Below are 14,244 nucleotides of genomic sequence, written 5' to 3' on the forward strand. Positions count from 1 at the left end.
TTATTTCTAGATAATTTTATTTTCTTTGAGGCTATAAGGAATGAGGGTGTGCCTATGATCTTCTCTATATGTTCATTGGTGGTGTATAGAAAAGCTATTGATTTACGCAAGGTGCTTCTGTATCCCTTCCACATTGCTGAATTTCTTTATTATCCCTGTAAGATTTCAGGTAGAAATTTTTGGGATTTCTGTAGATATATCTGTGTATAGTATCATATCTGTAAATAGGGACAGTTAGACTCTTTCCCCATGTGTATCCCTTTAATTCCTTCTCTTGCCTTAGTGTCCAACACAGTGTCCAAAAGGGGATGGTGGACATCCCTGTTTCATTCCTGACTTCAGTTGGATTGCTTCAAGCCTTCTTCATGTAGAACAGTGGTTCTCAACCTTCCTAATGCTGCAAACCTTTAATACAGTTTCTCATGTTGTGGTGACCTCTGACCATAAAATTATTTTTGTTGTTACTTCATATCTGTAATTTTGCTACTGTTATGAGTTATCATAAAAATATCTGTGTTTTCTTATGGTGTTAGGTGACCTCTGTGAAAGGGCCATTCGATCCCCAAAAGGGTTGCCACCCACAGGTTGAGAACTGCTGATTGAGGATGGTGTTGACTGTGGGTGGTAGATAGCGTTTATTGTGTTGAGGTCTGTTCCCTGTAGCCCTACCTTCCTTAGAATTCCCATCGTGAAGGCATGTTAGGTTTTGTCAAAGGCTAACTACATATATTGAGGAAATCATGTAAATTTTTTCTTTAAATCAATCCATTTATGTGGTTTAGTGCATTTACTGACTTGTATATGTTTAATTATCCCTGCATTTCAAGGATAAAACCAACTTGGTCATGGTGGATAATCTGTTTGAAAGAAACACATATATATTTCTTTGGGGATAGTATCCTATAGTTTTCTTTTTCTGTTATTGCATTTTTTTTCCAGGTTTAGGTATTAGAGTGATACTAGCTTCATAAAAGACATTTAGTATGTTCCTTGTGTTTCTTTTCTTTGTTTGAATAGCTTTAAAAACAACTGTAGATCTTTGAAAATCTTGTAGAATTCTGCTTTGACTCCATCTGCCATCTGGCCTTGGATTTTTTCCCTCTCTCTTTCTTTCTTTCTTTCTTTCTTTCTTTCTTTCTTTCTTTTTAGCGAGAACGCTTTTTATTTTTTTACTACAGTTTCATTGTCCTCATTTGTTGTGGGTCTGTTTAGGGTCTTGACTTCCTAGTTTAATTTTTGTAGTCTGTTTGAATCTAGAAATCTGTCCCCCCCCCCCCTTTTTTTAAGGTTTTCCAGCTTAATGGAGTACAGGTTTTTAAAATATTCCCTTACAGTATTCTGAATATATTTGGTGTTTGATGCTTCCCTGTCCATTTCTGATTATGTTATTTTGGGTCCTCTTTTTCCTTTGGGTAGTTGGGCCAAGAGAGTTTGTCAGTCAATTATTTTATTTATCTTGTCAGAACCAGCTCTTAGAGTCATTGATTCTTTTTTTTATTTCTTGCTACCAACTAGATTGTTTGTTTGGTTTGGTTTGGCTTGTTTTTGTTTGTTTCTTTTGAGACATGACTTCTTTGTGTATCCCTTGGCTGTCCTGGAACTCACTATGTAGACCAGACTGGACAGAGATCCGCCTGCCTCTGCCTTCCAAACTTGGATTATAGGCGTGTGCCCCGACCACCTGGTGACTTCCTGATTTTTTTTTCTTTCTTTTTTTTTTTTTTCCGGAGCTGGGGACCGAACCCAGGGCCTTGCGCTCACTAGGCAAGTGCTCTACCGCTGAGCTAAATCCCCAACCCCGACTTCCTGATTTTTTAAAATAGGCACTTGGATTTATAAATTTACCTCATGGGACTACTTTCAATATGTCCCAGAGGTTTTATTGTATTGTTTACAATTTTCATTTAGTCTTAGGACTTTTAAGATTTATGTACTTTATGTATATGAATGAGTACACTGTAACTGTCTTCAGACACACAGAAAGAGGGCATCAGATCCCATTACAGATGGTTGTGAGCCACCATGTGGTTGGCTAGGAATTGAACTCAGGACCTCTGGCAGAGCATTCAGTGCTCTTAACCGCTGAGCCATCTCTCCAGTCCCATATTGTTGGTATTTTTGTAATGAGATCTTTACACGTGGACTTCTTTTGTTAGTTCTGAGTCTGTTATGGACGGAGCAGGTTTGGGGCAAAAGAGAAGATATTCAGGTGTTTTGGGCCTAAAGATTGAAAATGGCTTGGGTAAGATAAAGTCAGGTGGAGAGGGGACTGGGGTGGTATGTACAATGTGCTTTCTGGTCTGAACTTTGAGGGTAGTACTAGACCTGCCTGGGTGGGGAGGTTGGATATGGCCTGGGCATGTCCTGTGGTTTGGGGGAGGGTCCTGGCAGAAGCCTAGAGATCTTCTGTAGTACAGGCAGGGAGGCCAGGCTAGGCTCCTGCACTGGGTGTTGCACCCAGGCTAGATCTGTGGATTATAAAAAAGGTAGGTTTGAGGATATCAAGGGGTGGTCTAGATACCAAGTGGAATGATTGCAAGTGGAACAGGAGCCACTTGTGGGTTTTTATAGGTAGGATGACTCCTGGGAAACCCAGAAGTTGACTTTAGCAATAGGGGATGGTGAGTTAGATTAGACAGGAACATATAGGATGTGGGATCCAGCAGGAGCTTGGTTTCTGCACAGTCAGTGGGTACCTAGACTAGGCTGAGCCACTGGTTACAGGACCTTGGCTAGATCTCGAGAGTTGTAGTAAAGACATAGATAGGGAGGTTGGGGAAGAGGAAGGGAGACAACTCTCTGAATTAGACCCTACACAAGGATTTGAGAACTCTCTGCGTGCTTTTAAAAATGGCTTTATTGAATCCGAGGGCAACCTAATCTACAGAGTGAGTTCCAAGGCTCCACAGAGACACCGTGTGTCGAAAAACTAACTAACTAACTAACTAACTAACTAACTAACTAACTAACTAAACAAAACAAATAAAATGGTTTGATTGAGCCATTTTTAAATTCAAGTAATTAAAATGTTTAAAGTGTACAACTTAGTGGTTTTGGTTATTTCTAGAGATGGAGTTGTCAGCATAGTCACCTTATACCTTTCCCTGCCTCCTGACCCTGGCTAGTCCCAATTCCAGACTGTCCAATAAACTGCTCTCTGTCCACTGAGATTTGCCTTTGTTAGTGTTCCAGGCACCAGCTTCCCCACCAAACTCTTTGTGGAACTATACCTTTTACTCTGGCCCTATGCTTTCCTGGTGCTTACTGGAAGCCCTTTCCTAGAGATCCTAGGATCTGTTACTATTGCCCAGAAAGTACTAGTAGGTCTCTAGTATGTAGTACATGACCATGCAAAGTAGGCCAGGGCAGAGGTTTGTCAAGTTAATGACAATGCCAGTGAGAACTTGAACCAGGGCAACCTGAGTTTTGAGGATACTTACACCAATTACTAAGGTCTCCATTGTCCCCTTTAGGGAAGGTCATGTAGATATTCCTAAAGTTCTACAGTCGTAAACCAAAAATAATGCCACACAATCATAGTGGGTAGCCTGTTGACCAGATCACACAGGTACAGGTTTGTAAGGACTACTCAAGATGGAGACTAAGAGGGGCCAATAGGATCAAGACATACAGGGTTCGGGGAGCCCTCTATCCCTGTCTCCAGTTTTCCTGTGCTGTGGACAGTCTACCTACAGTATGCACTCATCATGTTTATGGGCAGAAGGAAATGTGATCAGCTGGATGGGCACTGCTCATGTCTATTTAACTCTTGGGCCTTCTGCCAACACTTATTCCTGCATTTCATCAGAGCAAGGTTCTGTCATTCTTCCAACAGCCTGCTCCTATTCCAACTCACACCTCTTTCCATCCACTTTACTCAGGGAAACGTCAGAGTTTGGGGGCATTAAGGACTCTGCAAAGAAGCTAAAAAAAAAAAAAAAAAAAAAGGTAGTCTTCCTCTTGGCTTACCCTGGAGGCCGTGACCCTCCAGCAAGCACATTGCCCTGTTGAGTAATAGATTCCACAGCTAAAGGGGTAGGATGAGACATCTCCCCGTTTGCAAATAAACATTATTATTAAGATCCTCTCTTCCCCATGGCTTATTCAGAGATCATCATGTGGATATAGCAACAGGGTTTGGATTTTCTTGTCACTGCCCGCAAATGGCACAAGGTACATTGGTTCAGTTCAGTTGCCCCTTTGCAAACCTCTTCTCACAAACTGGATGTAGTTGTAAAGTATGGAGCCATAGTGTATCCCATTCCTACAACAAGCACATTGTAACCCAGGGTCTTGGGTAGTAGGTGCTCTGGGCAGGAAAAGTATAGCTATGCCTCACATTTGAGGGGTTTTATAGGCCAGACATCATTTTATTGAGGTCTAATTCACATGCTATAAAGTTCACCCCTTTAAACTATAGAGTTCTCTAGCTTTATCATATTCTTAGTATTTTGCAACAATCTCCAGTATGTCATCCCAGAACATTTCTATCACTTTGCAGAGAAACCCAGTGCCTTTTCCCCTTGCCCCTGGGTAACCATTCCATCTGCCTTCTGTTCTATGGATTTTCCTGTATCACATAGTTGATGTGAATGGAATTCTATGGAATGTAGGGCTTTGTGTCTGGCTGCTTTTGATTGTACAGTGCTCTTGAGGTTCACATGCATTGTCATGTTGTGCCATCACTGTGTGGGCAGACTATAGATCTTCCAACTCTTTGTGGGCCTTGCAATTGTAGCCCCTTTGGATAATGGAGCAGTGCTCTCAGGATGTTGCATAGCATGTTTCCGTTGGTGTGGTTCTCTCACATGTATGTTACCTAGCAGTGGGACTGCTGGGGCTCAGAGTAGCTTATCTGTGTGTTCAAACTTTTCCAAACTTCCAGGCTGTTTTCCAGCTGCAATATTTGCCCCTCATTGTACTTATTTTGTAGTCTTGTTCTGCAGCTCAGACTGATCTGGAACTCATGTTTCAGTCACCCCAGTGCTGAGATTGTAGGCATGAACCATGTCACCTGGTTTCTGTTCTGATTTTCACCTGCATTAAAACAGACACTTGACGAGATGGAGTTAGACTGTCGACATTCTGCTCTTCGACCGCAGTGTCAGATTGAAACCCAGAGGTTTCCTTGCCCTTGGTGGTGCCTAAGCACTAATGAATAGGCCAGTGCCAAATGTGATCTCTGCCAGGCTCTTCTGTCTTCAGGATGGGGGTTGGAGCTTTGTTGTTTACACACAGTTCCTGGTACTCAATGTGGTGCATTCATCAAATAAAATGTCACCCCTTCCTATCTTGGTGTGCTTGTTAGAACTTGAGAGTGGCAGCCTATGTCTGTGAGAGTTCTTTTGCTTTGTAGGTTTTCAGATGCCCTTCAGGTTCTGTGCTCCCCTAAGCACACGACAAGATGTAGAATCCTGAGACCTTTTAAACTAGGCATCTGTTCTAAATACTTAGCCTGTGTTGGGGAATAGGAGATGACATCCTCTTTGTCAACTTGGCCTGCTCTCTTTCTTGTCCTCCGGTTCAGTGATACTGAAGATCTGTCACCCTTTTTCTCTTCTAGGCAAAACCCATTTATGGTGGCTGGCTGCTCCTGGCTCCAGATGGCACCGACTTTGACAACCCAGTACACCGGTCACGGGTAAGGACCCCAGAGAGTATTCTTGGAGTGGGAAGAACCAGAAGGAGGAACATTTGAGAGTGAAGTGGTAAAATTAGGGAGGGAGACAGGAGGTAAACACTGGCACCTGGGTAACAAAGTCGGCAGGGATCTAACGTTTTGTGAACTCAGAGGTCTAAGAAAGTTCTGCTTATGTATATGTAGAGTCCTTGTTTCAAACAGCCATTCTGTATGGGTGTCAACTATTGCGGGTAATTGGGACTCTTTGAAAAGAAACAGAAAAGGCAAAAAAGCAATTAAGTACATCTTTGCAGCATGTTAATCTAGCTCAAAATGCAAGTCCTTCAGAGTCAAGGCAGCTTCCTCCTGAGCCAGGGGCATAAGACCAACAAGTCCTAATAAAAGAGTAAGGCCTGGGCCCCTGTTCCCTCTAATTAAGCCTCACACCATCCTGTCTCCTGGTATAGGTCTCTTTTGGAGCAAAAAGAAAGATAACCCTGCATTTTGCTGACTAGAGGCTTGCCTCAGCTCCAATCAGAGCATCTTTTCCATACATTTTCTTCTAGTTTTACATCTACAATTGTCCCAGCACTGCTCATCCCTTCTCACCTCAGCAAGAACACACAAATATGTGCTCTGGTCCACAGACATTGCATTTTTGGTTCTTGGACTTTCTTCTGAAGTGGATTCTGATTTCAAAGACACATAGGAACCTTGGAAATTATTTTGGAAACAGATGCCAGTATCCTATTTTGGAACTCCAGCCTGGAAGCAGCTCTAATAGGTCCTTTCTGAGTAGCCCCATGAATTCTTCTCACCTGCCCTTGGGGAGCCGGTGGTTCTAGTTAAAATGCTGTATGCAGAGAGCCAAGTGCCTTTCCTGGTCTCTCCTAAGACTTCAGAACTGTCATTTCTAGTTCCTAGTGACAAACTAATCATTTTAAAACTTATTCTGGTCTACAACAAAGAAATATACATTATAGTTAACTCTGTGGCTTTAGTGCTAGTCAAAACTTAAATGTTATTGTACTTTTTGAGAAGTTGAGAATAGAACCTTGAGTCTGAAGTCAACCAGAGGAGTAAGGATGGGAGCCATGCTGGTCTGTGTGTGAGTCAGGATTTTAGGCTTATAGCTTCATGGGGTAGACAAGACCCTTCACCCAGAAAGATGATGTGTATACTTTGTCTTTTTCATTCAGCTCTCAACAGCATTTGACTATGGTAACACCCCTGGAGGCCTGGCCTATGTTGGTGTTCTTCTCTGTTTGATTTTTATTAGCTCATTCCACTGCCGTTCAATCCCTTGAGCTTTGGCTGTCTGCTTTCTGTCCCATTACATACTGTTTCCCAGACTTTCTTGGAAGTAATACTGTCAGTCTCCCTGTAACCTAGGTTATTCCAGAACACAGATCACTCACCTAATAAATCAACAAACATTCTGTGAAACATCCATACTGCCTGCCAGTAACAATATAGAAAAGTGACCACATACAGTTTCTGTTCCCCAGGAAAGCTCCAGCCTTAAAGATCCCATTGGGCATATGGAGACACCAGTCACTTATATTAGGCCATCTCCTGACCCCACCTGACTAATGAGTCACTGCACTTGTACTTGGATATCCTGCTACCATCTGCCCCAGAAGTTGAAGCCTTAGAACCATTCATTCCTTAGACTCTGTGTGTTAGATATTGGGGTTCTGCCATCCGAGACTCAGTGCTGACCTGATCCCCAACTCTGTGCTCTGTTGCAGAAATGGCAGCGACGATTCTTCATCCTTTATGAGCATGGCCTCTTGCGATATGCCCTGGATGAGATGGTAAGTGTCCTTACTGTTCCCTGATCCTGGCCCTGGTCTTTCCCAGGCTCCTCCGTGGTGACACTGCTGGCCACATCATGCTTGAGTGCAGCCTTACTAAGGCTTCTGTTTGGAAGTCTGGAATGTTTCTACTAGTTAGAAAGTGCTCTACAAACCCAGATCAAGGCTTCTTTTTTCCCCCAGTTGTTCATCAGAGAAAGCAGTGAAGAAGGAAATCACTTTTATTTAAGATTGGGAAAAAAAGGAGGATATAGTCTCAGGTGTCAACAGGGGTTTGCACAAGCGGTATTTCTACAAACCTGAGTGCAGAGGACAGGCTTTTGTCCTGTCTTCCAAGGCTGTTCCACTAGATATGGGTGTGGATTGTTTTTTAAGCTGGCGTTTGAGGTCTGCTAGTCCTGTGGTCTGAGCAGATGAGCATCTTTCTGCTCTTCCACTGCCTAGCTTTCTACCTGCACCATGGGTGGGCAAGTGCTGCTGCTGTTCTTGCTCCAGAAGCCAAACCCCAATAGAACAGAATGTCTCTTTCTATTTCTACCCGTGCCACCTCCCTTTTCTCTCAAAGAGATTTCTTTCTCCTAAATGAAGCTTTGGATTCCTCTTCCTTTGGAATTTGAGTAGGCAAGTATGTGGGGGTGGACTCAACGTGCCAATGAAGGTTTCCCTTGTGTTCTTTCTGAACAGGGTCTTCAGTAGAGTTAGTGTACCTCAAAGCTATATGCTTAGTGTATAATGCCATCTTTGACTGAGACAGCGAGAGGCTAAGGATGCAGAAGACCCTCATGGAAACACAACAAACAAGAATCAGCTTAAAGTTTATTAGTGCCCAGAATAAGAAACTTTGACTTGGCTATTGACTTACTTACTTTTTCGTCGTTAACTTAAAGATGTTTGATTTTGGTTTACTATTAGCACAGGACATGGGACTTGCCTGTTGTTTCCTGGAGTGGGGTAATGGATGGCAGGCTGGGGTTATCGTAAGCATTTCTTCATCTTGAGAGATTTCTGTGGTATTCACTCAGGAGCACAGTCATATTTTCTATGGCTTCTACAATGCTTAGGAAACATCCCCGTCTGGTGCTTTTATCCAAAAGCAACATCTTTGAGCAGTCTGTGACTGCTTCCAGTCCTCCTCTTATGCCTAGATAAACTCCAGCCCTCACTAGTAGCCTGTTCTTCCCAGCTGACTTGACTGTAACATTAAGTTGTATTTCCTTCCTTAACACTTAGTTACAGTCTGTTTCAAATTGTTGTTTCCCTGTTACATGTTATACTACTTTTTCCCTTTTCTTTTAAATACTTTCTTACTAGCCAGACCATGGTTTTCCCCTGTGATTGGAGGTCTTGATAATTCTTGGTTTCTTCCCATGTTGTCTGGATGGGGTTCAATGGACCAGGCATAGCATGATGTGTGGAGTTGGGGCTCACCAGTTGTGGTGAACTAGAGAGAAAGATGATCTAACATGGTCCCAGAATATTTATGAATGTGGTGACTTTGACTAGCCTCTGCAAAAAGGGGAAGTGATGACCAGAAAACTTGAGGAATGGTGAGGGAATGGCTGGGCTGTGAAGAAACAGGTGACTGTCTGATGGTTACAGTGTGCCCTCAGGAGGTTGTTAATGGTACTAGCTCTGGGTGCCTTGGGATTCTGGCAGCCTTAATTGCAGTCCAGCCTGGCTCCCTGGTCTTACCATTACCTTTCCAGGCATAGCTAAAATGGCATTGACTTTTGAGAATCTCTTTTCCTTTGGGGATAGGTTTCTATGTCCATTACTCCCAAGTAGTGTATGAGTGGTAGGTGTGGAAGTGATGCAGATTTCCCTAAAAAGAAGAGTGTTTGTTGAGGTGAGGGCACAGTAACTAGACAGAGTGGAGCCTGTAGAGGCTGGGCCTGCTGTTTTGAATTCAGGAGAGGACAGGCAAGGAACCTGGAGACCCCACTGTTGCTGTCCTTTGCTTTCTGCTTCATGGCTGCATCTTACAGGAACTGATACAGGACTACAGGATTGCTCGGTGTCTGGAGGAGGTTCTGGCCCCCGTAATGGGCCTGCTCTTGTCCTTTGCCTGCATACAAGTAAGGCAAACAGATGGAAATGCTTTGTTGTTTGTATTGTTGTAAGATGTGCATAGCATACAACTCACTACTCTGAGCACACGAAACCAAGCGTGTGCAGTGGCAGTGGGTGCACACATACAGCCATCGCCACGCAGGGCATGCGAGCTCTGCACCTTCTCATGAGCATTGTTGCCACGCCCTTGACCTTAGCTCCATTCTCTTGCTGGGTGTCAGCCTGAGTCCATCAAGAGCCTCATACAAATTGTTATCCCTTACCAGAAATGTTTGGGACAGGTAGTGGTAAGGATTTTGGATTTTTTTTTTTTTATATTTGGGGGTATTTGTGTAAATATTATGTGACATCTTGGGGATGAGAACTAAGTCTAAACAGAAAAATCATTTGTTTCACTTATACCTCATACACTGAACCTGAAGGCAATTTTGTACAGTGTTTTTCTTGCATATGAATTTTCACTGTGCCCCATCATGAGGTTAATGTGGAATTTCCTTCAAGTCAGAGTTTGCTTATATTTTAAATCATTTCAGACTCTTTTTTTTTCCTTTTTCCTTTTTAAAAAATGTTTCTCTTATACAATATACCCTCACTACTTGTATCTGACAATACATCCTGACTCCTTGTGTCTGGGATATTGCACTTTATTGTGTGTCCTCAACATACCTGGTTACGGTATGGTTCAACCACATTGACAGGGTTCCTTGCCCTATCACTGTGGATGGTACACTGTTCTTGGATCCCATCTGCTCTAAGATGACCTGTGCCTCTGCACAGAAGTCCATGCATTGTCATGTCCATTCTGTAGCCAGGTGCAGTACCAAGGGCTACAGCGTCTCAGTTTTGAAAGTCCCTGAAAGAACCCAGCATACAGGATCTTTGGGACTCTTAGGTCATGCTAACTTTGAGCTTCCTTGATATAGCAGATGAAGAAGCCCTTACAGCTTTGAGTTACATACCTTTTTAGGGTTATCTGGCTGTCTGTGTGTCAGGATACAGATGCCCAACCATCTGTGTTCACTGTGTATGCCTGTCTTGTGTATAGGTTGGTCTTTCTTGTGGGGGCTTCAGAGACTGTGCTCATATTGGCTTGGGCTGCATTACAGGTGATTCTTGTAGAAGAGCCTAGGGGGACATTTTGACTTTAGGAAATTGTCTATCCTTTTTGGGCATATTTCTGCTGCTATTGTGTCAAAGCCATGAGCAGTACCTCTAGGGTTTCCAGGCGCTACCAAAGCTAAGGAGGGGCATCAGGACTCCTGCTGTTCTTAGGAACTGGTAACTATGGTGTTTATTTCCTTTGCAGCTGACCTCCTAGACCCCAATTATTCTCAAAGCTTTGGTGGCCCAGCATTCTCTGTAATTACTCTCGTGATTTTTTTTAGGGAATATGACATTTGAGAATGCTGTTTTGAGCTCTGGCTTGTTTTCTTTCTACTTAGAGCTTTGCTGGGCAGGCTCCCTGGGCAGGTAAGAAAAGGGTTCACTCCTGCCTTGTATTGCTCCTCCAGTTATGTCTCAGGCTGTCATGACTATACTGCTCTGGGGAACATCCTTGATAGAGGATAGATACACAGCACTTAGAAAATCCCTCTTGTGATCCTCAGGTTGTGTAAGTGTGTAATCGAACTCCTGTGTGGTAAAACCATGATGAGAATACTATAAGGGGCAATGGATAATGGGCAGGCAGAACACTCTCTTAGGAGCAGAAGAGGACTCTGGCTGCCTCTGCTTGCTGTGGAGTTTCAAGGGAGCGGCTTGCTGCCCAGCCCCCCAGCTTGTTTTTTTGTTTTGTTTTGTTTTGTTTTTTTGTTTGTTTTTGATTGTTTTGTTTTGGTGTACATTCCATATCATAGTCCCCACAGTGACATTGGCTGTTAATCAAGATCAGAACAGCCTCTTGAGGGTTGGCCAGAGAGTTTCTAGCCATTACTTACTCCAGGTCTTCCATGCTGTAGTCAGGAAGCCTAGTGGGGGGTATGTGACTGAGACAGGGCCCGTGGACTGAACTACAGGTATGGTATGAGGCAGGAGTCCTGAGCACATCCTTGAGCTGCTCCTTGGGGTGTATAGGAAGGCTGACTGTTCTCCTGCAGGGCCAGTGCAGAACAGTTTGAAGGTTGTTTGCAACTGTGGTGTAAATAGGCATCTCTTCAGAAGTCTGAATATAGAAACTTAATTTCTAGGGTGGCATTGATAAGAGATGCAGGCCAAAGATCTTTAAGAGATGGCACCAGTGGTCAGTTTTAAGTCATAGAATATGGCTACCAAAGGGATTGTAGGGCCCTGATTTCTGCAACTTGGAGATGTGACCACTGGCCCTTAAGAGACTGTCTTAGTTAGGGGGTTATGGCTGTGAAGAGATGCTATGACCATGGCAACCTTTAAAAAGAAAGCATTTAATTGAGGCTGGCTTATAGTTTCAGAGATTTAGTCCAGTATCGTCATGGCAGGACATGGCAGAGTGCAGACAAATGTGCTGGAGACAGAGCTGGAAGCTCTACCGTCTTGATGCATAGGCAGCAGCAGGAGACGGTTCCACAGATGGGCAGCTTGAGCATAGTAGACCTCAAAGCCCACCACCACAGTGGCACATTTCCATCAACAAGACCACACCTATCCCAACTAGGCCACACCTTAGGAAGCCTACTCCATATGCACCAGACATTCAAATACATGAGTCTTTGGGGTACTCAGATCACCACCCACACATTTCTACCATGATGTACTATACTGTCTTCACCAGAGGCCAAACCAATAAACCTTTAGAACTGAGTCCAAGCAAACTCTCCCTACTTAAGAAGTAGCTGGCCAGCTAGATGGCTCAATAAGTAAAAGGCTTGCCACATAAGCCTTTTTAGGCCACATGGCCTGAGTTTAGATCTCACAGGAAAGCTAGATATGCTGGTGTATGTATGTAATTCTAGCATTCCATATTGAGTTGGAGCCAGTGAGCCTGAAATAGCAGTCCATTGGAGAAAAAAGAGACCCGGTCTCAAGCAAGATGAAAGCAGGGTCCTTTGACTACCACATGTGAACACACAAAAATTAAATTAAAAAAAATAGCCTATATCAGGAATTTTGTTCCAGTGTTACAAAGGTCTCTGGTACATGTACTTCTCTATGGGAGTCTTAAATGAATACCTTAAAGAGGGAAGAAATTAGAGAAGAGAGGGCAGAGTTGGTAAGGTGGGCAGACATGACAAGGGCTCAAGTCAATGACCATACGTGGATGGACCACTAATGCTGAGAGAGGAAACAGGTCATCTAAATCAGACTTTATTCCCTCCTCCTTGTGTCCCTTATTTTCAGGATGCTTGCTGAAGCATGGAGAGCTCTTGTACTTCTGGGCATTCTCTTCAGGGCAACAAGTACTTGATGACTGACTGGTCCTGCATGAAGGGTGTTACTGACAGTGCACCTGTGTGGTGAGGTGGGCTTTCAAGTTTCAGACTGTGCTGAAAGAGGTAGCCTGGGGAACCCAGTGAGTGCCTCTCTTAAGGACCATTTAGTGGCTGTATTTCCCTCCTTAGTTCTATAGGTATGGAAGAAAAGGCAGAACAACAGTAGTAGTAGCTATCAAGCTAAGTTACATCATAATTAGATTCTCTAGTTACCCAGCTCTCCTTTATAGAATACCTGTAGTTCCCTTTCAGGGAAGCTTCTGGGCACCATGGTGCTATCTGCCTGACCCTTTCCTGCCCTTCTAGTTGTTAGAGTGGTGTGCAAGTGGTGGGGGCAGTTTGTGTCTTTGTTAGTTTTTACTGGGAAAACATGGAAAATACGCAGTGTGACTTGCACCTGGCCACTGCCTTTACAGTATGAGCGGACTTTACCATAGCAGCCAAGCTATGCCCTACAGGCTATAATGATTGGCAGTGTCTCCCTCCTAAACAGAGAGGAGGAGTGCTATTAAAGGTAGTACTTCAGAGTTAATTGGCTAGGAACCTGACTAAGAAACAGCACGGAAACAACTGTTGAAAGAATAATTTTTATGGAAAATACAAAAAGCACATAGAGTGGAAGAAGCCAAGCCAAGTGGCTAATGCCAGTGTAGTCAAGAATAAGCTCAAAATACTATCAGGCAAGATGGGGCAGCACAAAGGATGCCAAGTCTTCTGGGGGTTACTTTCATTCCTTTTCCCCTTTTGGATCTCCAAACTGGACCTTCACTCAGGTGTCCCTTTCCATTGACTTCAGCCCACTTAACCATACCATTTACTTTGCGCCTTCTATGAAGTAAATGATGTTGTCTATTAACACCACCATATAAACCTGTTCACCGAGGTCACTGGCTGACTGGAAGCTTTGGAAGCCAATGTCAGTCTTCCTGTTCCCCCTACCTCTGAACTCACTAGCATAAGGGCGTTCTCTGTAGCCAGAGACACAGAGGAAGGGAAAGGGGGTAGCTTTATGATAAAGAAAGTTCTCTGGATCTAGGAAGTAGCTACACTTGAAGGCTCTTGGAGATTCAGGGAACAGTGTGGGGGGGAAATTCAGAAAGGTGAATCCTTGTATTGTACCACATAATCACCTGTATGGAGTGTATTGTATTGGCCCATATATGGTAATGACACATGTGTGCATAAAATAGTAAGTAAGCTCTTTCACAGTTGCCATAATTATAATGTCCTAGAGCAGTATGGATTTAATATTTTCAATACTAGTTTAAGAATCAGGTCAAGGGTGTAGGTCAGTGTCTATTTAAGGTTCTGCTTTCTGCAGACCTCAGTTCCA

At 43.5% G+C, this 14,244-nt stretch overlaps 1 protein-coding gene across 39 annotated transcripts in view; it reads left to right on the top strand.

Moving 5' to 3' along the window:
• Mprip (myosin phosphatase Rho interacting protein) overlaps window positions 1-14,244 on the top strand; it is a 120,122-nt gene that overhangs the window by 29,850 nt on the left and 76,028 nt on the right. For all 39 annotated transcript variants that reach the window (XM_087569344.1, XM_087569363.1, XM_087569362.1 and 36 more), the window contains 2 exon segments: window positions 5,564-5,641; window positions 7,372-7,437. In XM_087569344.1, coding sequence (XP_087425470.1) covers window positions 5,564-5,641; window positions 7,372-7,437 — 144 coding nt within the window.

Source organism: Rattus norvegicus, chromosome 10, assembly GCF_021556685.1.
Source record: "Rattus norvegicus strain SHRSP/BbbUtx chromosome 10, alternate assembly SHRSP_T2T, whole genome shotgun sequence".
NCBI lineage: Eukaryota > Metazoa > Chordata > Mammalia > Rodentia > Muridae > Rattus > Rattus norvegicus.